This window comes from Caretta caretta, chromosome 6 (genome assembly GCF_965140235.1).
Source record: "Caretta caretta isolate rCarCar2 chromosome 6, rCarCar1.hap1, whole genome shotgun sequence".
NCBI classification, from domain to species: domain Eukaryota; kingdom Metazoa; phylum Chordata; order Testudines; family Cheloniidae; genus Caretta; species Caretta caretta.
The window spans coordinates 8,482,502-8,506,089 of NC_134211.1; the positions used below are offsets into that span (position 1 = coordinate 8,482,502).

Below are 23,588 nucleotides of genomic sequence, written 5' to 3' on the forward strand. Positions count from 1 at the left end.
CCCTTGTAAACAGCCCCTGCACCCCAACCTAAAGGTGGCTCCATCTCAGCTGTTCCTCCTAGCAGGGAAAAGCCCCAGGTCTATGTATATATATTAAAACTTTATTTCCAGCAGTACAGGGGTGCAGAGCACGTTGAATTCCCAGCGTCTTTAACTCTGGTCCCACATGGAGCTGGATCCAATCCACATCCTTCAGTCACTGGTCCCAGTCAGCTCCCTGGGATGAGCCCACTAAGGCACTGAATGTTTTGGTCCCGTTGGGGTTGGTACCGATGCTGGGGAGGGGGGCCGGCCTACAGGACTTTCTTGTCCTTTGGGGTCCAATCCAGACGCCACTCCTCTGCTCCAAGCAGGTTCCGATCTGTGACCCAGCCCGCCGAGACTAGCCCTGCAAGAGACAGACCAGCCCAGTGCAAGGGGATGGTGTGTGTGTTTCCCCAGCAGGGGGCGCTCTCCATAAGAGAGGGGGCAGCAGGGGACACCCCAGGGCTGGAAATGCAGTGGGTGGGGGTGTCTCGCCAATCTCCCCAGGGCAGGGGCCCATGGGGAAGACCCCAGCGCTGAGAGCATGGGGGTGGGGTCTCCAGAGCACAGAGTGCTCTTCCCAGGGCACAGGGCCTGCAGGGGGTGGGACCAGGACTGGGAGTGCAAGGAGTGGGGATGTTCCCCAGCAGGGGGCGCTCTCCCCAGACAGGGGGACACAGGGAAGGGCTGGGGCTGAGTGCAGGGGGTGGGGACATTTCCCAGGAGGGGGCGCTCTCCCAGGGGTAGGGACACTAGGGGGCTCAAGGCTGAGTGCAGGGGATGGGGATGTTCCCCAGCAGGAGGCGCTCTCCCAGGGGTAGGGGCACCAGGGAGCTCAGGGCTGAGTGCAGGGGGCACTCTCTCCAGGGAGGGGCACTAGGGGTCCCTGAGGGCTGAGTGCACAGACATCCCAGTTACCTGCTAGGAACCGGGGGAACAGCCTGTCCAGCAGCTGGTGAGTTTCCGTTACTGCAGCCCACACCTCTCTGTCAGGGGCTGAAAGACAGAACAGAGCTGGCTGGGGATGAAGGATAGGTGCTGGGAAACCCCTAGTTGAGCCCCCCTCCCCGCACACAGGATCAGGCACAGGGGGTGTCTGGGCACCCCGCCCCCCTGCCCGGCCCCTCACCTCCACACAGCTGCCTTTGCAGCTTCTGTACCGTCTCTCCCTCCACAGCACCCGGGGGCAGGGCCTGGCACAGCAGGGTCTCCAGCAGCAGGGCGTGGGAACAGGCCTGGATGGTGTCCACACTGCTCGCCCCATGGCGCAGGGCCACGGCCACAGTGCCTGTGGGGAGAAGGGCACAGCAGGGTGTCCCGCACATCTCACCGCACTGCCATCCTGGACGTCTGGATCCCATTTCCCTTCCCGGTCTCTGTCTCCTACAACTGCCATCCCGGATGCCTGGGTCCCATTTCCTCTCCCAGGCTCTGCCCCCTACAGCTGCTGTTCTGGACACTTAGGTCCCATTCCCCTCCTGGTCTCTGCCTCCTATGGCTGCCATCCCGGACACCTGGGTCTCATTCCTCCTCCCGGTCCCTCCTCACCAGCTTTTCGGTTCAGAGCGATTAGATAGTTCCTCGAGTTGCCCTCGCAGGCCTGCTGGAACTCAGCTACGCTGCAGGATAGACAGAGGGAAAGAATACGCAAAGAAGGCGATGCTCACTATGAATGGAACAGACACGTTTAGCCTCTGGAACTCCCTGCCACAAGATGTTACAGGGACAAGATCCACCAAAGACACAAAGGTTTCTGTGAGCAGGAACAGCAACTAGAATAAATGTCGAGGGATGTCCCTAGAGACTTGTGCTGGCTGGGCCGAGGGACCAACCCCTGGGGAGGGATGAGGGACAAGTTAAACCTCTGTTACTAACCTGGAGACCAGCAGGTGGAGTGGGGCGCCCAGAGTTACCCTGAAATGCCGCTGGAATTCTGTGAAGAAGTAAGGAGCAAAGAGTCTAGTCAGCTGGGTATGTGGGGGGAAGGGGACATGGGGCCTTTCCCCTCTCGGGAGCGCTGGCTCCAATCTGGCTCCAGGGTGGGGAGACTGACTGGCTGGTTGGCTCAGGGGGTCAGGGAACGGGACAAGGGGCCTTTCCTCTCTCGGGGTAATTGGTCTCTGCATCTGCCCATGCTGGGGTTCTCCTCTTCCCCTCTCCCCCCGTATCCTCTTCCCCCCGTGGTCACCTGGCAGCAGGGGTTCCTGCGGGTTGGCATGGGCGGGCGTGGGGACCCAGCCCTGGCACAGGAAGTGGCGCAGGGCAAGGCGCAGCCGGGCCCGGTTGAGCGTCTCCATGCAGACGGCGCGCACGGCCCGGTAGTTGGCGTAGAGGTGTAGAGCCGTGAACAGGCCATAGAGGGCGTAGGTGAGCCTGGGGGCGTGGAGGGCAGGGACAGGGATCAGAGACAGGGGCAGGCCCAGCCAGACCTAGAATCCCCCACAATCCCATGCCTGCCACCACCCTTCCCACAATCACTTTTGCCTCCCACCTCCCATAATCCCCCACAATCCTTCCCACAATCCCCTCTGACCCCCCCCCCCATAACACTTGTGCTATCCCTGCCCTTGGGGTCACTCACTGGAGCCTGTCAGTGACGAGGGGGATGAGGAGGAGGCTGACGAGCAGGCCGGCTAAATTCACCAGGGTCTCCTGGGGGTCGGGGAGAGGAGTGAGTGAGGGAGTCTGCAGAGGTGGGGTACAACTCCCATCCCCATGGCATTTCCGCCCTGCTGCATTCTGGGAGAACCTGTCCCCTCTGCCCCCTGGAGCTCCCCTGCTCGCTGCACTGTGGGGTGCCCCTTAACATTGGCCACACTGCCCCAGCAGGATCCCACCTGGCTCCCGTCTTTGGCCGAAACGTCCGCCATGTTGTCCCGCCGGGCTTGGTGCATGGTGAGGGCTGCCCGGGTGGCGCCTCCGGCTACTCCCACGATGCACTGGGGCAGAAAGAGAGAGAGAGAGGAGAGGGGTTTGGGTGTGGGGTGCAGGACTCATGTCAACGAGAGTCGGGGGGAAAGACTTAAGAGAGAGCCGTATCCCATAGGAATATGTGGATCAGGGCGGTTCCACCAGAATTTCATCAGGGGGAAAAAAAGAAAACGGGAGAAAATGTTCTGACAATGTCCTGACTCTTTGTTTAGAAAATAATTTTTGCTTGGATTGTTTTTATTTCATTTTGGTATCGATGGCCATAGAATTCTCTACTGCATAGACCTCAGTATGGAGTATACGCTGTGTTATATAGTACAAAGAGGTGAAACTAAAGCAAAATCTTTCCAACGAGCTGAAATGAACGTTTTCTGGAATTCTCCTTCGTGGAGAATATTGAAATGGTCGGGTTTTGCTCCGATGAAGAATGCGGCCAAATTTCAAAAGCACAAAATCCTTCGTGAAATGGAACTTCTGCCATCCACGCAGCTCTGACACCATCCCCTGCCCCTTTGCCAATCCTCTGCCAACCCCCTACCAATCACCCCATGCCAATCCCTCCCCCTGTGCCAATCCCCCAATGCCAGCCCCTCATGCCAACCCCTCCCACCAACTCCTCACCCACATAGAATCATAGAAGATTAGGGTTGGAAGAGACCTCAGGAGGCCATCTAGTCCAACCCCCTGCTCAAAGCAGGACAAACACCAACTAAATCATCCCAGCCACGACTTTTGTCAAGCCTGACCTTAAAAACCTCTAAGGATGGAGAGTCCACCATCTCCCTAGGTAACCCATTCCAGTGCTTCACCACCCTCCTAGTGAAATAGTGTTTCCTAATATCCAACCGAGACCACCCCCACTGCAACTTGAGACCATTACTCCTTGTTCTGTCATCTGCTACCACTGAGAACAGTCTAGATCCATCCTCTTTGGAACCCCCCTTCAGGTAGTTGAAGGACGCTATCAAATCCCTGCTTACTCTTCTCTTCTGCAGACTAAATGACCCCAGTCCCCTCAGCCTCTCCTCGTAAGTCATGTGCCCCAGACCCCTGATCATTTTTGTTGCCCTTCGCTGGACTCTTTCCAATTTGTCCACATCCTTCTTGTAGTGGGGGGGGACCAAAACTGGACGCAATACTCCAGGTATGGCCTCACCAGTGCCGAACAGAGGGGAATAATCACTTCCCTTGATGTGCTGGCAATGCTCCTACTAATACAGCCCAATATATCACACCGCCCCCTCCCCTGAACCAACCCTCTTACCCTCATGCCAACCCCCACCCCAACTCCCAATGCAAACCCCTTGCATCAATCCCCTCTCCCCACACGCCAAACCCCCTCATGCCAACCCAGTCCCTGCTACCTTGAAGAAGCCGCTGATGCAGATGATGAGAGTGAAGCATGCTGGGAAGGCAGGGGCCAAGATCTCCATGAAGATGGCCAGGTCATTGAGCCCATCTGCGAAGAGCCTGAAGGGCACAAGGGGTAAGAGTGGTGGGGCATGGCAGGGGTAGAGGTCACATGTCACCCAATGGGGTTCAGAGGACACTGGGCACTAAACAGGGGTCAGAGGTTCAGGATTGCCTGCTGATGGTCAGGAGTGAAGGGTAAGAGGTCATGGGGGAGGTCAGAGGGCACTCAACGGGGTACGAGGTTGAGAATTGCACCATGAGATTCAAAGAGTGAAGGTCACCAATGGGTCGAGGTCAAACGTCAAGTATTGCTCAACAAATGTCAAAAGTTGAGGTTGGCAAAATGGGGGTCAGAGGGCAAAGGTCACACAGTGCAGTCACAAGGCAAGTGTTGCCCAATGGACAGTCAGAAGGTGAAGATCACACAATGGGGACTCAGACGACAAATGCCCAATGAGAGATCAGAGTGTGAGGGTCACCTGAGAGGCTCAGAGGGGAGGATCGTCCAATCACATGCAGAGGGCAAGACCAACACATTTAAGGTTCAGAGGTCAAAGATCATGTAATAGTCAGCAAGCGGGGATCCGCCACTGGGATATCAGGATGAGGGGCATCCCAGGGTGTTGGGGTGAAGGGCGCCCCAGCGATGAGGGGTTGGGGGAGGGATGTCCTGGGAAAACGGGGGGGCGGGTCCTTTCCTCACTCACCTCCACTGCTTGGCGTCACAGTCCAGTTTGCTCCTGGGGGAGAGAGAGAGAAGAGGTCATGAGGAGAGATAACCCTACCAGCACTGGCGACCCAGAAACCTCCCCCTCCACAGGGTGTACCACTCACCCTTTCATCCAGGCAAAAAGGATCCGGCCAAGCATCCCCGTCCCGTCTGCAGGGGAGACAGAGAGGGCTGTCAGGGGGAGTGAAGGAAATGGCAGACCCCGCAGGGTGAATGGGGGGTTCAGGGGACTCTGGGGGGGCAGTATTGGGATTAGTGGGAGGGAGTGGGCGATGTCCCAGGCCGGCATGCATCAAGGAGGGGAACCCAGGTATGGGGGAGTCCCAGGACAGCATGGATTCACCAATTCATTGATTCCAAGGCCAGAAGGGACCATTACGATAATCTCATTTGACCTCCTGGATAACACAGGCCAGAGACCTACCCCAGGGTAATTCCTAGAACGGAGCTTGTAGAAAAACATATAAAATTAATTTAAAAATGGTCACTGATGGAGAATCCACCACAACCCTGGATAAATTGTTCCAATGGTTAATTCCTCCCACGGTGAAACATTTACCCTTATTTCCAGTCTAAATTTGTCTAGCTTCAACTTCCAGCCATTGGATCCTGTTAGACCTCCCTCTCCTAGATTGAAGAGCCCACTATTAAATATTTGTTCCCCACGTAGGTACTTACTGACTGTGATCAAGTCATCCCATAACCTTTTCTTTGTTACGCTAAAGAGATTGAGCTGTCACTATAAGTCAGCTTTTCTAATCCTTTAATCATTCTCACGGCTCTTCTCTGACCCTCTCAACATCCTTCTGCAATTAAGGATGTAACAACATCCTTCTGGAATTGTAGGTTCCAGCACTGAACACAGTTGCAGACACACCAGGGATAAATACAGGGGTAGAATAACCTCTCTGCTCCGACTCAAGATCCCCATTTATGCATTCCAGGACCGCCTGACTTCTTTTGGCCACAGCTTCGCACTGGGGGCTCCCGTTCAGCTGATTATCCACCAGGACCTCCAAATCTTTTTCAGAGTCCCTGTTTCCCAGGACAGAGTCCCCCCATCCTGTAAGTCTGGCCCACGCTCTTTGGTTCCTATACCTATATATTTAGCCGTATCCAAACACATACCCAGCCCAGCTCAAGTGATCGCTCTGTATCAGTGACCTGTCCGCTTCGCTATTTCCCACTCCCCAGACTTTTTGTGTCATCAGCGATGATTTTATGTTTTCTGGCACGTCATTAATGCAAATGTTAAACAGCAAAGGGCCAGCTCTGCGGGACCCCACTAGTAACACACCCACTTGGTGGGGATTCCCCGTTCACAGGCACATTTTGATACCTATCCGTTAGCCAGTTTTCAATCCATTTGATGTGGACCGTGTTCATTTTACATCGTTCTAGTTTTTTTAATCAAAATGTGGTGCAGTACCAAGTGAAAAGCCTTACAGAAGTCTAAGTATATTACAACAGTGTGACCTTTTTCAAACTTGTAATCTTACCCAAAACAAAGTTAGTCTGACAGGCCCTATTTTCCATAAATCCATATGGACTGCCATTAATGATATTATCCTCCTTTAATTCTTCCTTAATAGAGTCCCGTATCAGCTGATCCATTTTCTTGGCTGGGATCAAGGTCAGGCTGATGGGCCTATAATTACCCAGATCATCCTGTTTACCCTTTTTAAATGTTGGCACATTAGCTGTCTTCCAGTCTTCTGGGACTTCCCCAGTGCTCCAAGACTTATTGAAAATCAACATTAAAAGTCCAGGAAGCTCCTACTCCAGCTCTTTTAAAACTCTTGGATGCAAGTTATCTGGACCTGCTGATTTTAAAATGTCTAACTTAAGTATCTGCTGTTTAACATCCTTCAGAGATACTAGTGGAATGGAAAAAGTGTTATTCTATTATATGATAGCATCATTTGTTTTTGCCCTAAATACAGAACAAAAACATTTATTGAACACTCCTGCCTTTTCTGCATTATTATTGTTAATTCGACAATTTCCATCTAGTCATGGACCAATATCACTGTCAGGATTCTTTTTGTTCCTAATGTGCTTAAAAAGTTCCCTTGTTACTGTCCTTAACTCTGCAGGCCACAGATTTCTCCTTGTGTCTCTTTGCTTCCTTTATCAGTTTTCTGAAACTCCTATCTTCTGATTTATAATAATTACTATGAGGTTTCCCCTTTCTTCTATTCATTACATGTTATTTTTATATTTTTGAAGATGCCGTCACTTCCCCACCAAACCAGGTCAGTTTTTTAACCAGTACGGCCTTCTTCGATGGTGGGATCAGAGATAGGGATTTGTGGAGTGGGTGTCTCCAGGATGATTCAGGGAGTGTGTCTCACCTTTGAGTATCCAGGTGACGGTGGCTGCAGCAACAGTCGAGGTCTGGTCCCCCACGCCCACCCCCTTTAGCACGGCCTGCGTGGCCAGCGCCCCCGTGATGCTGCTGGCAAAGGCCTGGGAGGAACAGGGAAGGCTGTTACTACTGGGGCAGCCCCTGAAGGGGCAAGTACCCTGACAAACCCCTCCACACCTCTGGCTTCCCAGTGCCCGCCATTACCCCCACCACACCCTTCTGCCCTCAGCCAGTCCCCCGCATGCCCTAGTACTATAAAGAGGGGGACTGGGCCACACCCCACTGCACTCTGACCCCCAAAACCCACTGCTAATCAGCAGGGGTCCCCCAATACCTCCAGGGCTGGGGCTGGGTTCCCTTGCCCCCCCCAGTGCCCTCTTCCCCCAGGACTGGGTCCCCTTGACTCCCAGTGCACCCCCAATCCCCCAGGTCAGGGGCTAGGTCCCCTCCTCCCCCAGAGCTGGGGTGGGTCTCCCCCTCTCCACCACCTCACCTGCACGGTGTCCCATATCTGGTAGGGCAGGTAGTCCTCGCTCACACTCTCGGGGTACCCCTGAGGCAGAAACACGGACTGCAGCAGAGAAAAGTGGGGGCCAAGGGTGAGCAGAACAGCGACCTTCCCCTGGGAATCAGAGACCACACGTCCCACCCTACATCTCCACCTGGTCAACAGCATGTCCTGCCCACCCCCCACAAATTCTCCAACACCCACCCCCCGTAAACTCCTCCAAGCCCCCCAATCGCCCTTCCCCTCATCTCTCACCCTCAGCTCGCTTTCATAACCTCCAACCCCCCCACACTCAGATCGAGCCTGGCTAAACCCCCTTCCCATTCTGTGCCCCCCACCCTGATCCCTCTGACTTCTGAACCCCTCCTCCCCTGCCCACCTCTGAATTACCCGTCAGCCCTCCTGGCTCCCCCCAACTCCCCACCTTTGCCCTCTGACCCCCACCGGCCAACTGCCCTCTGACCCCCACCCCTCATCTCACCATGAAGATCTCCTTTAGCGAGCGCCATCCCACACGCCCTGGCTCATCCCCCACACAGCTTAGGCGCCCGTCAGGTGAGGGCAGGTAGCACCGGGCACCACGGGAGCCATACTGCTCCGTGCAGAGCGGCTGCACCCCCAGGCTGGGCATGGCCGGAGCGGGTCTGTGGGGAGAAGACATTAGACAGAGCAAGGAGGAGTCCATGGGTACGAGAAGAGAACACAACCCACTGACTGCATACACACACACACAATGTCACAAGTATACAATGTAACGCAGAGACTGCCGACGCGCAGTGTTACACTCTGTGCACGCTGTCAGTGCGTTACACGCCGTGGGTATGTTAAGCTGTGCGGGCGCAATCTGAATGCAGCCTGTGTCTGTGGTGAGTGTGTTACACTCTGTGTGCGCATTAGTGCATGTGTGCAGTCTGTGTTAAGCTGTGTGTGAGAGTGTGCGTGCTACACATTTTGTGTGCGTGCATGTTACACTGCATATGTGTTATACTGTGTGTATATGTGTGGGCGTGTGTGCATGTTACACTCTGTACATGTGCGCAGTGTGTATTACATGCTGTGTGTATGTCTACTGCACTCTGTGTGCATGTGTGTTACACTCTGTGTGCACCTGTTACACACTCTCTGTGTGTGTTCCACTGTGTTACATGCTCTGTGTGCGCATTATACTGTGTGTCTGTGTGTTACTCTGTGCGTTACATGCTCTGTGCACATGTGTGGGTGTTACACTCTGTGTGTTACATGCTCTGTGTGAAGAGAAAAGGAGTACTTGTGGCACATGCATGTTGGTGTTACACTGTGTGTGTGTTATATGCTCTCTGTGTGCGCACGTGTGGGTGTTATACTCCGTGTGTTACATGCTCTGTGTGTGTGCACACATGTGGGTGTTACATTGTGTGTATCACATGCTCTGTGTGCATACACATCTGGGTGTTACATTGTATGTTACATGCCTTGTGTTTCTGCATGTGTGTTACATGCTCTGTGTGTGCACACATGTGGGTGTTACACTGTGTGTGTCACATGCTCTGTGTGTGTGCACACACATGTGGGTGTTACACTGTGTGTGTGTTACATGCCTTGTGTTTCTGCATGTGTGTTACACGCTCCGTGTGTGTGCATGCATGTGGGTGTTACACTGTGTGTGTGTTACATGCTCTGTGTGTGTGCACACATGTGGGTGTTACACTGTGTGTGTCACATGCTCTGTGTGTTGCACACACGTCTGGGTGTTACACTGTGTGTGTGTTACATGCTCTGAGTGTGCGCACACGTCTGGGTGTTACACTGTGTGTGTTACATGCTCTGTGTGTGTGCACACGTCTGGGTGTTACACTGTGTGTGTGTTACATGCTCTGAGTGTGCGCACACGTGTGGGTGTTACACTGTGTGTGTGTTACATGCCTTGTGTTTCTGCATGCGTGTTACATGCTCTGTGTGTGTGCATGTCGTGTGTGTGCATGTCGGTGTTACACACGCAGTGTAGCTGCCTGCACACACACAGCTATAAATACGCTGTGGGTGTAATGCGGGGGGAGTTAGTGAGTTACACTGACCCGCCCCTCCCCGCGCAGGCTGCACCCCCGGGGCAGGAGCGAGGCGCCCCGCAGGCCCGGTGTCCGGCGCTGCCCGGGGGACACGTTGGCGGGGGGAGGGGCCCGGGAAGCGCCCCTCCCCCCAGGCCGGGACACACCCCGGGGCCCCGGCTGCCCGCACTTACCTGGGCAGGGGGCGCGGGAGCAGCGGGGACCCGAGTCTGGCCGGTGCAGGGGACTCCAGGCAGTGGGGTTCTAGAGCGCCCCCACCCCCGCGCGGGGCATTGTGGGAGGTGTAGTTCCTCGCGCACGGCATTCTGGGGGGTGTAGTCCCTGTCGGAGAGCCTGGAGGGCGGAGGAGGGCATGTAGGGGGATAGAGCGAGATGGGGGGTTATGAGGTTGGGGCTGGGAGGAGCTATGAGGATAGAGAGATACGGGGGGGTATGAGGATGAGGGTATATGGGGGGCTAGAGAGATGGGGGTTGTATGGGGCTGGGAGGGGCTATGAGGATAGAGAGTTACGGGGGTGTATAGGGTTGGGGGTATGAGGGTATATGGGGGGGCTAGAGAGATGGGGGTTGTATGGGGCTGGGAGGGGCTATGAGGATAGAGAGAGATGGGGGGTGTATAGGGTTGGGGGTTTCTATGGGGGTATGGTAAGGTCTATAAAATCATGCCTGGTGTGGAGAAAGTAGATAAGGAAGTGTTGTTTATTCCTTCTCATAACACAAGAACCCGGGGTCACCAAATGAAATTAATAGGCAGCAGGTTTAAAACAAACCAAAGTAAGTATTTCTTCACACAACGCACTGTCAACCTGTGGAACTCCTTGCCAGAGGCCAAGACTATAACAGGGTTCAAAAAAGAACTAGATAAATTCATGGAGGACAGGTCCATCAACGGCTATTAGCCAGGATGGTGTCCCTAGCCTCTGTTTGCCAGAAGCTGGCAATGGGCGACAGGGGATGGATCACTTGATGATCACCTGTTCTGTTCATTCCCTCTGGGGCACCTGGCATTGGCCACTGTTGGAAGACAGGAAACTGGGCTAGATGGACCTTTGGTCTGACCCAGTCTGGCTGTTCTTATGGATTGGGGGTATGAGGGTAGAGGAGGTAGTGCAAGGGGCTAGAAATAGGTACAGGGGGTGTATGGGGATAGAGAGAGAGTTATCTCCCTCTCCAGCAGACAGCCAGAGTGCTGGGCCTCCACAATGTGCTGGTGGCCAGTCTCAGAGCTGCACAAACCTGCCCTGACAGCCTGAGGCCAATGTGGCTGCTATTCAGGGGCACCTAACACCCTGTTTGCAGCAGCACTGAGCACCCCCTAACATCAACAAGGGCTGCCAGCACACAGCAGAACAGCCCTGACTGGGAATCGAACCCAGGGCCTTCCCTTTCACTTCACAACATGCTGCTACTTGAGATGGAGTAATGCCACCTGCAGGCTGCCATAGTAAGCTGTTATCTTCCATGTACAGCAGGCCCCTGCCCCGAGCCACCAGCACTATTGCATTCAAAGTCTTTGGGAGGACAGCCCAGCCAGGCTCTCTCCTATTTGAGTCAAGCAGCAGTAGTAGGTTGTTCTTCTCTCTTGACTACTGCCTATGCCCATCAGCCCTGAGCTCTGAAAGGAGTCATCCCTTTGCTGGTAGCAGCAGTGGGCTGTTATCCACTACGCAGGCCAGCCACTGGAGGGGAGTGTGGCAAGTATCAGAGAATAGGTACCAGCCCACAGGGAACAGCTGGCGACCCGTGACGCGGGGCAGAGAGGATTCTTCAATCACTATTAGCTAGCGGGGTTTGTGCTTTGCTGCTTATGCAGCCCGCACTGGACACCCTGCTGGCTCCCTCACCTCCCACTCCAACAAGTCTCCCGCTGGGTCCCGACCCTCACCTCTTCCCCCACTTCTGTCAGGCCCTGACCAAGATCGGGGCCCCCATTGTGCCAGACGCTGCACAGACCCCAGCTGAGATCGAGCCCTCGTTGTGCCAGGTGCTGCACATGGAGCAAATGAGGAAAGCCGGTGGTCAGGGTGACTGATTTCAGCCAAGGGGTATTACCACATTACACTGAAAAACAGACCAGGTCCAAAATGACTCTGGGAGCTTTAACCAGTTGAGAGGAAGGATTTGCATCTCTCACACCCACCCTACAATTGAAGTGAGATGTCTCCCATGGGGGATCCCCCAAACAGGGCACTCCACTGTGAAATCTCAGTGCCTCGGGGAAGAGCCATGCAGCTGCTCTGAACGCCCATCTGTAGCACCCTGCGGGAGAGCTGGGCTGAGAGTGCTGGGTTCGATCCATAGGTGCTGGAACTAGGAGTGTGTGGGCTGACTTGAAGTGGTTTCCATTATATCCAGGGTCTACAGTTTGGTTCAATGGCTCTCACCACCTCCCACTACACAAATTGTCCCAGCACCACTGGTTCAATCCCCGGTCCTGGGTGGGGAGTGGGGTCTAGTGGATGAGAGCAGGGGATGGGTGCCCTGGCTCTGGGAGGGCTGTGCTGTGGAGTGCAGAGGGCTCTCTTCCTTGCCAACAGCTGGATTTTGTCCTGCCTTGGGGCTTGTGTTCCCTCTAGGACAAAAGCTATTTTTCTTGCCATCTGGATTTCATGTGGGCTGATGGTGAAATGGCGAGGAGGGGGTTTGTGAGGGGGGAAAGTGTCTGATATTACCACTTAGATACAGAATCACACAGGTACCTGGGTTCATTTACTCCACTAGGGGGCAGCAGGGATCCACACAGCCCTGAATCCCTCCAGCAGGGGGCAGCGCTGTGCACATGCGCACACACACACACACACCTGATTCCCTCCAGTAGAGGGCAATGCTGCACACATATATGACAGATTCCCTCCAGCAGGGGGCAGTGCTGTGCATGTGCACACACACACACACACACACAATTGATTCCCTCCAGCAGGGGGCAGTGTTGCACATACATGACCAATTCCCTCCAGCAGGGGGCAGTGCTATGCATGTGCGCACACACACAGCCCCAATTCCCTCCAGGAGGGGGCAGTGCTGTACACACACCCGTGCACACCCACCCACACACTCTTACTTTACACCGGGGGTTCTCAAACTGGGGGTCAGGGCCCCTCAGGGGGTCATGAGCTGTCAGCCTCCAACCCTGACCCCGCTTTGCCTCCAGCATTTATAATGGTGTTAAATATGTAAAAAAGTGTTTTTAATTTGTTGGGGGGGGGGGGTCGCACTCAGAGGGTTGCTGTGTGAGAGGGGTCACCAGTACAAAAGTTTGAGAACCACTGCTTTACACCCTTTATTAATAATGTCCCCAGCTCTCCTCTCCAGCAAGTAAGTCCCCTCAGGGAGCTTGTTTAATCCACCCCCGCATTCTCTGGCAGCATGTCCGAGTGGGGTCCCGTTGGTGTGTCCATGCTGTGGGGGAGTCCTGAGTGTCGGACATCGTCAGACCTTTGACCCCAGGCATCCGATGCTGAGAGGCGGGTCTCTCTCCTCTCCAGCATGACCTCTAACCCCAGCCATCCCTAAGCCACATGGTTCATCTGCAGCTGCTCAGCCAGGTCCTGGGCAGGGCGATGGAGGGCCTGGTGCTGCAAGAGATTGGATCTCTGTGTGAATGCCTTCCCGCACTGGGGGCACTGGTAGGGCCGCTCCCCAGTGTGGATGCGCCGGTGCTGGGCGAGGTGGGAGCTCCAGTTGAAGCCCTTCCCGCAGTCAGGGCAGCGGTGGGATTTCTGGCCCGTGTGCAGGGAGCGGTGCTGGGTCAGGTGCTTGCCGTGACGGAAGCTGCGCCCGCACTCGGGGCACGGATAGGGTCTCTCCGGCGTGTGGGTGCGCAGGTGCTGCAGCAGGTTGGAGCTGTCGCTGAAGCCCTTCCCGCAGTGGGTGCAGACGAAGGGGCGCTCGCCGGTGTGGACGCGCCGGTGCTGCAGCAGGTTGGAGCGCTGGCTGAAGGCCTTGCCGCACTGGGGGCAGGGGAAGGGGCGCTCGCCGGTGTGGACGCGCCGGTGCTGCGCCAGGTGGGCATTGTGGCGGAAGCCGCGCCCGCAGTCGGGGCAGCCGAACGGTTTCTCCTCCGTGTGGACGCGCCGGTGCTGCACCAGGTTGGAGCTCTGGTAGAAGCTCTTCCCGCACTCCCCGCACTTGTAGGGCTTTTCGCCGGTGTGGATCCGCTGGTGCCGGATCAGGAGGGTGCTGCGGGCAAAGCTCTTCCCGCACTCGGGGCACTGGTAGGGCCGGCCCAGCCCACCCTGACTCTGCCCCTGCTCGGGGGTCCCGCGCGGCTCTGCTCCCAGAGGCCCTGCCTGCTGAGGAGTCTCTTCCTCCATGCCGGCACCTGCTGGGAGAGAGAGAGAGAATCCAGGTGGGGCTCGGTCCCTGCGCCGGGGTGAAGGGGGGGGCAGCAAAGGGGTTTGTCGCTGAGCGGAAAACCTGATGGGCAGGACGTGAATCCCCCAAACCCTTCCCTGAGGGCAGAGGGGGGCCGGGGCTGCCCCAACAGCCCAGCTGAGCCCCCAGGGAAAGGCTGGGGGAGGGGAGGGCTCCTGCCGGGGGGATCCGGGAGTGACACCTGCCGTGAGGACAGGGACCTGCTGGGGACGATACTGGGAGGAGACAGAACTGGGGGCTCCCGGCGGCTTTGCTGGGGTCCCAGCTGGTCCCTTCCCTCCCGGACGGTCTCCGAGCCGGTGTCGCTCATCCCTCACCTGGGTGGGCGCCTCTCGGGCTCTCCCCGTCCTCGGAGCCCGGGAGATCCGGGACCCTCGGCTCTTCCCCTGGCTCCGCGCGGGGGATCCCGGCCGGGACGGGGAGTCCTGCTCTGGGGAAGGAAACAGGCGAGACGGGGCTCGGTGAAATTTGCCCCGAGGTCTCGGTCCGGAGAACCCGGGCCCCGCTCCCTGCTGGGGGGACACGGGATCCGCGCTGGGGGGTGACAGTCCCTGGGCTGCTGGGCCTGGGGGCCGGTCCCCCAGAGATCTCAGCGGGGACGAGCCCTGAGCCGGAGCTGCCCCGGGGCCGTCAGAGCCCGCGAGCTCCTGATCCCCGCGGGGCAGCGCCGCCGCCAGCGAGCCCGGAGCCTGGTAATTCTCCTGCGGCGCGTCCCGCAGCGCTGCCTCTGCCCGTCCGCCGGGACCCCCCGCCCCGCGGGAGCCTCCTCCAGCCCCGCCGGGAGCCACCGGGGCGGGCACCCCGCGCCGCACCTGCCGCTCTGGGCAGGAACCAACGGGGTGGGAACGGGCTGGCGCGGGGAGCCTGTCCCACGCTTCGGTCTGTCCCCTTTGCAAGGGGCTCTGGGAAATGCAGTTTCCCTTTGCAATGCACCCTGGGCAGGGTCGGCCACTTGGGAGGTTTCTGGCCCACCTCCTCTTGCATATTCATGAGGGGGGTGGGGAGCTGTAACTGGCCCCGGTGGTCGCCTGGCAGGGACAGGGAGCGCCAGGAGGCAGAAATGAGAGCAAAGTGAATGTCCGAAGGGCAAAGCTGTGGCTCACGATCAGGGGCACTAGCTCTGATCCAGCCCCAGCCAGAGCAGGGGACTGGCTGGCTCTGGGAGGTGGGGAATGGGACGTGGGGCCTTTCCCCCTTTGGGGGTGCTGCCCCCTACTGGTTGGGGTCTGTTACACCCACTCATAATGCAACAGAGGCTCTTTTGTTGGGGTGTTTGAAGCATAACCAGGATGGGGAAGCCCCCTGCTAAACTTCAGCGGGAGGCAGACAACAAGGAGGGTGAGCAGTATTGCCAATCCCAGATATTCAAAAATCAAGAGTCAGGCTCACCCAAAATCATGAGATGAGGTAAAAATAATAGATGTGGGGGTCTTTTTCTTTGCCTTCTGCTTTGTGAGTCTTTAGGCTGCACAGGGGTCGCATGTTGAAGCTTTCTCCACAGCCACGAGGGCTAGAAACGTACTTTTTCTGTAAGAATGAAGGCTGAAATGATCACATCTCCACTTGACTCCAGGAGCTGGGGCTTTAAGGAAAAATAATTATCATGAGACTCATGAAAAATCAAGAGAGCCAGCAACACTGGGGGTGGGGATTCTGCCCTGCCCTGTCTGAGGTTTCTCTCTCTCCCCAGGAGGCTGGGGAGGCAAACCAACATCCCCTAGGCCAGTCCCCTGTCTGTGGGACCAGAGATCCAGGCATCTCATGAGAAGTATGCAAGAGCAGTATACATGCTGGATTAATATGCATTGACTATCTACATAATATAGATTCCTTCCCTCCCTCCCCCCCGCAATTTCTGTTTGGCTCTGCCCACCCGGCCACCGCCCCAAGGCCTCCCTGACCGTGGAGCACTGATCCCCCACAGCCACCCTGCAGCCACAGAGATGTAGTTAAGAGTGGCTGCCTGCATTGGTCCACTATCCATTATGTCACCCAGTGCACTAACGTTGCCCAGGATTGTAGGCCAGCTGGGAGAAACTCCAGGGCAGGGTCTCTATGGTGAGTTTTCCAAGCACCCTCCAGGAGTCTAATAACCATAGAGATACAGTTTTCTCTTCCAGCCTTGCCACAGAAATATGGCCAGAGTGACCACCTGTGTAGTACCAATCTAGCCATGTCACTGTCCATCTCTCTATGGTTATGGGTTGGGGAGCATTATGATCTAGGGCAGAGTTGGCATTGCGCATAAGCAGACTAAGCAATTGCTTAGGGCCCTGAGCAGCTCAAGGGGCACCCCTATTTTCTTGTTTTAGTATTGGGGGGAACCAAACATTTTTTACTTCGGGCACCCAGTGGGCTAACACCTGCACTGATCTAGGTATTTTCAAGCTTTTTGATCCCAGGGACCGGCTTGCTGCCTTCCTAGACTGTGTCGGGGAGATCTCAGAGACCAGCAGTGGTCCACAGACCGGTCATTGAGAAACACTGCTCGAGAGTACAGTGCCCTGGAGGGTGTTACAATCTAGGAGCATTCTTGGGGAGTCTCTATTATTTGGTCTCCTGCAGAGGTTACACTCTGGGACGTCTTCCAAGCATCTCTATGGTTTAGAATCCTGAAGGAGTCTGGGAGGGCTGCTGAGGGTTGCTATGATTTAGAGTCCTGAAAGGATTACACGGTGGGAGGATTCGCGAGTGCCTCTTTGATTTGGAGACCTGATGGCGTTACGCTTGGGTAGAGCTGCTAGGGGTCTCTATGGTTTAGAATCCTGGAGGAGGTTCCATTCTGGAATGTGGGAGGTCTCCCAGGAGTCTCTATGGTTTAGAATCCTGGAGGGGGCGTTACAGTCTGGGAGGTCTCCCTGAGGTCTCTATCAGTATAGTCTGGACCCCACCACAGAACTGGGAGCCTCCTGGCCCATCTGGGAGCCCAAGCAGCATCTGGGCTTCCATGCCGGCACAGCGACATGTCCAGGGCCATTCTGACCCCCAAGACGGGGTCCACAGTACAGACACGGGGGGAGGCAAATCACAGAGGAAGGGAGTTTATTTCCTACAGATACAACTTGATAACACAACAAGAGACCCCATCGGTCACAGAATCCAGCAGGGGAGCAGGATCCAGGCACCTGTTGGGAACAGAGGGTTTGGGCTGGGGCCAGACTGACTTCTGGGAAGCTCTCTGTCTGCTCCAGGCCAGGAGGGGATGTTCCCCAGGTGTCACTAGGCTCCTAAATGAACAGCTCCATGCGGTGCAAAGAGAGGAGCCAGGCGCTGGAGAGAAGGAGACAGGCTGCCCCCTATCTGGGTGTGTCCGTTTGTCCAGCCTCTCAGGGAGCAGCCTCTCTGGTACTCAGCAGTCTCACCCGCCCCCCACAGCTCCCGAACCCCCTGGTGCCTGTGAAAGGGGAAGGAGCAGAGAGCAGGGTCCAGAGGCAGCCAGATTCTGGAGAGTGAAGGGATGGTCTCCCCCGCCCAGGACGGGCACAGGCATTAGGGGACAGGATGGGCCTGCAAGAGTTAATGATCCCTGCTGAGTGGGGGGTGGGAGAGCAGGAGAGGCCCCCAAACTGGGGCACTTCTCCCCCAGCTCCAGCACGGATGGGATTCCCAGGGCACCAGGGAGAAACTCGAATCCTTCTTTCTCCAACGTTCCCCCAAAACCTCTTCTTTCGTGGAGTCCCCACCCTGACCCAAACCTCCCTCCCCACCCTCTTATTTGCCTCCTCCCCCTCCCTCCACATGAATTCTAAATAACCCATCCGTCCCCTCCCTCATTGCACTCCGATCCCCTTCGGATGAGCCTATGTATCATGCGGAGTTCCCAGCCAACGCTCTTCAGCCCTAGATCCCAAAGCGCGTTCCTGAAGGTGGGTCAGCAGCACTGTCCCCTTTTCCCAGATGAGGCACTAAGGCAGAGACAGGGGAAAAGACTCCCCCAAGAGCACAAAAGCAAAATGTCAGAGCCGGGGTAGAACCCAGGAGTCCGGTCTCCCACCTTGCTCTCACCGCTAGACCCCACTCTCCTCCCAGAGCCGGGACGAGAACCCAGGAATCTTGTCTCCCTGTCCCTCTTTCTCTCACCCCTGGACCCACTCCTCTTCCAGAGTCAGGGAAAGGACCCAAGTGTCCTGACTGCCAGCCCCCTGCTCTAACCACTAGACTCTACCCCCCAGGGAACCTAGGCGTCTCGGTTATCAGCCCCCTCCCTGCTTTAAATCCCCTCCCCTCCCGGGGACACCCCCGTGGGGTTCCCGTGTCCCCTCCGGGTCAGCCAAGGTATTTCCGAATGCGTCCGAGGGGGCCAGCTCCCCCAGCCACGCCCCAGGCGGGGCCGGCGTCTCCGCGGTGCGTACGCCGGTGCTGGTGCAGGTTGGAGCTGAGGCTGAAGGCCTTGCCGCACTGCAGGCAGGCGAAGGGCTTCTCGCCGGTGTGGGTGCGGTGGTGCTGCAGGAGGGCCGAGCTCTGGGCGAAGGCCTTGCCGCACTCGGTGCAGCGGTAGGGCCGGTGCCCGCGGTGGCTGCGCTGGTGCTGGGCGAGGTTGGAGCTCTGGCTGAAGCGCTTGCCGCACTCGGGGCAGGGGTAGGGCCGCTCGCCCTTGTGGCTGCGCTGGTGCTTGGCCAGGGTGGAGGAGACGCTGAAGCGCTTGCCGCACTCGGGGCAGGGGTAGGGCCGCTCGCCGGTGTGGGTGCGCCGGTGCTTGGCCAGGTCGGCACTCTGGCTGAAGCCGCGCCCGCACTCCGCACAGGCGAAGGGCTTCTCGCCCGTGTGCACCCGCCGGTGGGTCACCAGGTGCGAGCTCTTCCCGAACACCTTCCCGCACACCCCGCAGGGGTGGGCCTTGGGGGCGGCCGGGGGGCGGTGGTGGCTCTTGCGGTGCTGCGAGAGGGCCGAGCTGAGGGGGAAGCGGCGCCCGCAGGCCCCGCAGCGGTAGGGCCGGCGCTCCGTGTGCTCCCGCACGTGCTGCACGAAGTCCAGGCTCAGGGCGAAGGCGCGCCCGCAGTCGGGGCACTTGTAGGGCGGCTCGCCCCGGTGGGTGCGGCGGTGCTGGCGGAGGTGGGAGCTCTCGGCGAAGGCCTTGCCGCACTCGCCGCATTTGTGGGGCCGCTCCCCGGTGTGGGTGCGCTGGTGGCGGATCAGGTGGGAGCTGAGCGTGAAGCTCTTGCCGCACTCGGTGCACTGGTAGGGGCGCTCCCCGGTGTGGATGCGCTGGTGCTGGCTGAGGTTGGAGCCGCGGCTGAAGCTCTTCCCGCAGTCGGGGCATTTGTAGGGGCGCTCCCCGGTGTGGGTGCGCTGGTGGCGGGTCAGCAGCGAGCTCTGGCTGAAGGCCTTGCCGCACTCGCCGCATTTGTAGGGGCGCTCCCCGGTGTGGATGCGCTGGTGCCGGATGAGGTGGGAGCTCTGGTGGAAGCTCTTCCCGCACTCGGGGCACTTGTAGGGCTTCTCACCCATGTGGGTGCGCTGGTGCACCAGGATCTCCTGCAGGGGGCTCTCGCACACCGTCTCCCAGTCGGGCCGGCCCTCCCCCTGCTTGGGGCTCCCGTAAGACTCCGTTCCTGCAGGCCCTTCCCGCTGGGGATTCTCCTCCATCCTGGCACATGCTAGGAGACAGAGAATCCAGACAGGGCTCATTCCTGGGCCAAGGGAGACAGCGGCTGGCAAAGCAGAAAAGCTGATGGGCAGGAAGCTGAATTCCCCCCAACCCTTCGCAAGAAGGGAGAGGAGAGGCCACGTCTGCCCCAGTGGCCCAGCTGCCACAGGGGACCCACGACTGCTGCCCTGCCAACTCACAGTGGGATCGGCTCTGCTCTGCTCTTCCCTGCCCATACCACAGCGATAGGGCCTAGAACATATATCACCCTGCCCCAGCACCCCAGTAACTATAGAGATGGGGCCAGGAGGTCCCTACCCACCTGTAACCATAGTGATGGGGGTCTAGCCCCTTTCACATCTCCCCATCCCATCTCTATGGAAACGGAATTGTGGGGTGGGGCATTGCTCAGGGAGATGCTGCTGGGGAGATTTTAGGATCCTCAGTGGCCCTTGGGGTTCCCCAGCTGTCATGGGGGGAGCAGAAAGAGGCAGTGCTGAGCATTGGAGGACGCAAGGGGGGGCATCTGGCCCCACAGGGTGCAGGAGTTGGAGCCCAAGTCTTCCCCCCCCACCCCACTGCTGGGCACATGGCTGTGGATGGGGTTACACAGTAACAGGAATGGGGGAGTGGAAAACAGAACTGGAGGGGGGCTCCCAATGGCTTTGCTAGGAAACCAGCTTTTCCCTTCACTCCCAGTCTCTAAGCCGGTGTCATTCATTCCTCACCTGTGTAGGCACCTCTCGGGATCTCCCTTTCCTCAGAGCCCTGGAGATCCGGGACCCTGGGCCCTTCCCCTTGCTCCATGCGGGAGATCCTGGCCGGGTCGGGGAATCCTGGGGCAGGGGCAGGGCCAGGCATGATCCCAGTCATGTGGAGTGAGCTGCTGAATTCAAACACATTGTTACGTTTCCCCTTCTCATTCAGGTGCCATCCACGGTTAGCACCCCACTTCCAGAGGGACCCTTAACCAAGAGCTTAATTAAGATGGGACCTAATCACAGCACCATCACTCAACACCCCCCAGCCCGATACTTGGCATTGGGACAATTTACAGCCACAAGACGTTGCATTATTCCCAGCTGATTCCACTTCCGCATGCCACAGGCCCCACACAGAACTCTCCACAGCTGCCCTGGGGCATTATCTGGCCCTAGAAAGCAGCCGTTGATCTCAATGAGTTTTCCATGCTAAAGGTTTTAATTTCATCACTTCTGAATTGAGATAGGCTAGGCATCGAATAAGATGAAACCAGAAATCAGAAGAGACATGTATTAAGTGCCCAGAATGCACAATTAGCAGTAGAACCTCGGTTTTCACATGTTTCTAGATGTCACAGGTGCACAGAAAATCTGGAGAACATGACCCAACATCTGCCTGAGTCTGCAGAGAGCCTGAACTGATCACGCTGAGGCCTGGTCCACACGACACAGCTAGGCTGACGTAAGGCAGCTTACATCGGCCTGGCTCTGTAAGCATCTACACTAAAATGTAGCTCCCACCAATGTAACTCGCCCACTGCACCGACTTAATAACTCCACCTCCGCGAGAGGCGTAGCGCTTAAGTCGATGTAGTTCGGTCGACACAGTGTCCCGTGTAAAAACTGCGTTACTTACATCGACCGTTGCTGCCTTTAGGAAACCATCCCCCACTACCCCACGCTGGTAGCTAATAAGATCCTGGTGAGGACGTGCACCGCTGACACAAGGAGCGTAGTGTGGACGTGTAAAACCGATTCAATTACTGCAAGGGCCGTATTTAGGTCATAGCGTAGACTTGCCCTGAAAGGCATGAATTGCCTCCACTCTTCTCACTGGGGGCATCGACTCTGAAACCTAATGATGACGTGTAAAACGTCAAAGTCGTTGAGCTGCCCTGTCCAGCTCATGCACTTATCTCAACCCATCCCCCTGGGTGCTCAAACCTTCAGCCAGCCCCAACCCTGCTACCCCCAATACACATGCCAATTCGAGGAGGCAGACACCATCAGCACAGCAATCCCTGGGGCCTGGAGAACCAGGAGGGCAGGGGAGAAGCTCAAATACCCAGACACCCTCCACACCCCGGACTCCTGGGTTCCATTTCTGCACCATTCAGAACAGGCCTGGAGGAAGTTATTTAAACAAGGCTCCTGCACAATTTCCAGCTGGAATTAAGAGCCACATGCCCGGGGGTGCTGTGCGGTGGGGGGGGGGGGGGGCTTTGCAACCATCGCCGCTCTCTCTCCTCTGCTCCCAGGGACCCCCGTGGCCAGATCACCTGGGTTTAGCATCTTTCCCATCCGCAGCCCCACCCCGCCGCTGCCTCGGAGCTGGGGACCCCGCTGGGCTCAGCTGCACAGACCCCCTCCCCGGGCTGCCCCGGAGCTGGCTGGGGGCGGGAGTGTCTCTCCGGTCCCAGCCCCGATCCCCTCCTCACCGCGGCCGCTTCCTCCGGGCAGCGATTTCCTGCCTCGGCTGCTGTTCGCGCCCCCGCCCAGCCGGGGCGATCCCCTCGCGGGGCCGGGGCTGCAGCCGGAGACGCAGCCCCGAGGCACGGGTGGCAGCGGGTCTCTTTGTGTGCTCCCCTCCCAGCTGCCAGGCTCACACACACAACACAAGCCGGGGGGATTGCTGGGAACAGGAAGGTCCCCGCCTTATTCCGTCCCCTCCTTGCAATAGTTCCTCATCTCCTCTAGGAATCGCCGCATTGTGTGTGTTGGGGTGGGGGGGTGCGAGCATGGCCCTGGACCCCCAGCGGAGACGACAGCCAGGGAAGGTGGGGCATTAGCACGTGTCCTGAAACCCGGGGCTACTTGCACCACCAGCTCCTACGGGCCCAGCAGGGTCACGGGACCTGGGTCGGAGTGGGGTGAGGGCCTCACAGTCAGTGCTGGCCCCAGACTGGTGCTAAGGGGTCACTGCACCCAGATCGGGGTGGGGGCTGAGTAGGGGGCGCTCTCCCCTTGCAGTCAGCGCTAGCCCCAAATGCGCCACTAGGGGGTGCTGTGTACTCCCTGCAGCAGCCCCTGGGCTCGGTGTGAGGCATTGCAGAAGTCTAGCCCCAGCCCTGCTAGAGGTGCTGAAACCTGGGTCAGTCCTGACCTGTTCATCCACAGCCCCAGGGGGTTCATGGAACAGCAGAAACCAGCCCCCATGAGACCAGCTGGAGCCCAGGAGCAGAACTTCACTCACCCAGCTTATGTTGCTCAAGGAGTCCCCAGCTCTAGGTCTAGTGGGTTAGATCCGGGGGCTGGGAGTCAGGACTCCTGGGTTCTTAGATGTCTGTACACTAATGCTAGAAGTATGGAGAATAAACAGGAAGAACTAAAAATATTAGTGAATAATCACACTTGGGCCATCCCTGACATCACAACGACTCGGTGGGACAATTCACATGACTGGAATATTGGCATAGAGGGGTCCAGCTTGTTCAGGAAGGACCGGCAGGGGAAAGAGGGAGGAGGTGTTGCCTTGAATATCCAAGATGCGTACGCTTACACTGAGATTGAAAGAGAAGGGAAGCAGATGGCTGAAAGTCTCTGAGAAAGGATGAAAGGAGTAAAAGATAAGGGTGACGTCATGGGAGGGGTCTACGAGAGACGACCACACCAGGAAGAAGAGGTGGA

At 57.3% G+C, this 23,588-nt stretch overlaps 2 protein-coding genes across 4 annotated transcripts; both read right to left on the reverse strand.

Moving 5' to 3' along the window:
- Nucleotides 1–81: 81 nt before the first annotated feature.
- Nucleotides 82–10,289, reverse strand: RUSF1 (RUS family member 1). Of its 2 annotated transcripts, XM_048854443.2 has the most exons (15): nucleotides 10,193–10,289; nucleotides 8,456–8,618; nucleotides 7,960–8,037; nucleotides 7,453–7,567; nucleotides 5,203–5,248; nucleotides 5,076–5,108; nucleotides 4,320–4,425; nucleotides 2,862–2,963; nucleotides 2,606–2,676; nucleotides 2,213–2,397; nucleotides 1,900–1,957; nucleotides 1,573–1,643; nucleotides 1,154–1,312; nucleotides 943–1,020; nucleotides 82–388 (listed from the first exon to the last, which is right to left on the reverse strand). In XM_048854443.2, the coding sequence occupies exons 2-15, from the start codon at nucleotides 8,603–8,605 to the stop codon at nucleotides 294–296; spliced, it is 1,347 nt and encodes a 448-aa protein (XP_048710400.2). In that variant the 5' UTR covers nucleotides 8,606–8,618; nucleotides 10,193–10,289; the 3' UTR covers nucleotides 82–293. The 2 variants fall into 2 exon arrangements, with proteins under 2 accessions (XP_048710400.2, XP_074986217.1); XM_075130116.1 differs by lacking the exons at nucleotides 7,453–7,567; nucleotides 10,193–10,289 and having other exon boundaries at nucleotides 8,456–8,611.
- A 2,997-nt stretch (nucleotides 10,290–13,286) lies between these two features.
- Nucleotides 13,287–22,764, reverse strand: LOC125638560 (uncharacterized). Of its 2 annotated transcripts, XM_075130112.1 has the most exons (4): nucleotides 22,400–22,754; nucleotides 20,709–20,863; nucleotides 18,729–19,990; nucleotides 13,287–14,254 (listed from the first exon to the last, which is right to left on the reverse strand). In XM_075130112.1, exons 2-4 carry the CDS (start codon nucleotides 20,851–20,853, stop codon nucleotides 13,529–13,531), a joined length of 2,133 nt encoding a protein of 710 aa, XP_074986213.1. In that variant the 5' UTR covers nucleotides 20,854–20,863; nucleotides 22,400–22,754; the 3' UTR covers nucleotides 13,287–13,528. The 2 variants fall into 2 exon arrangements, with proteins under 2 accessions (XP_074986213.1, XP_048710440.2); XM_048854483.2 differs by lacking the exon at nucleotides 13,287–14,254 and having other exon boundaries at nucleotides 17,419–19,990; nucleotides 20,709–20,866; nucleotides 22,400–22,764.
- Nucleotides 22,765–23,588: the final 824 nt, after the last annotated feature.

Coding starts and splice junctions, on each gene's coding strand:
- LOC125638560 (XM_075130112.1), bottom strand. CDS start 20,853: ATGACTGGGATCATGCCTGGCCCTGCCCCTGCCCCAGGATTCCCCGAC. Junction 19,991..20,708: donor CCCGAGAGGTGCCTACACAG/GTGAGGAATGAA, acceptor TCTGTCTCCTAG/CATGTGCCAGGATGGAGGAG. Junction 14,255..18,728: donor GGCGTACGCACCGCGGAGAC/GCCGGCCCCGCC, acceptor GGGCAGAGTCAG/GGTGGGCTGGGCCGGCCCTA.
- RUSF1 (XM_048854443.2), bottom strand. CDS start 8,605: ATGCCCAGCCTGGGGGTGCAGCCGCTCTGCACGGAGCAGTATGGCTCC. Junction 5,249..7,452: donor CGTCACCTGGATACTCAAAG/GTGAGACACACT, acceptor TCTCCCCTGCAG/ACGGGACGGGGATGCTTGGC. Junction 4,426..5,075: donor TGTGACGCCAAGCAGTGGAG/GTGAGTGAGGAA, acceptor TGTGCCCTTCAG/GCTCTTCGCAGATGGGCTCA.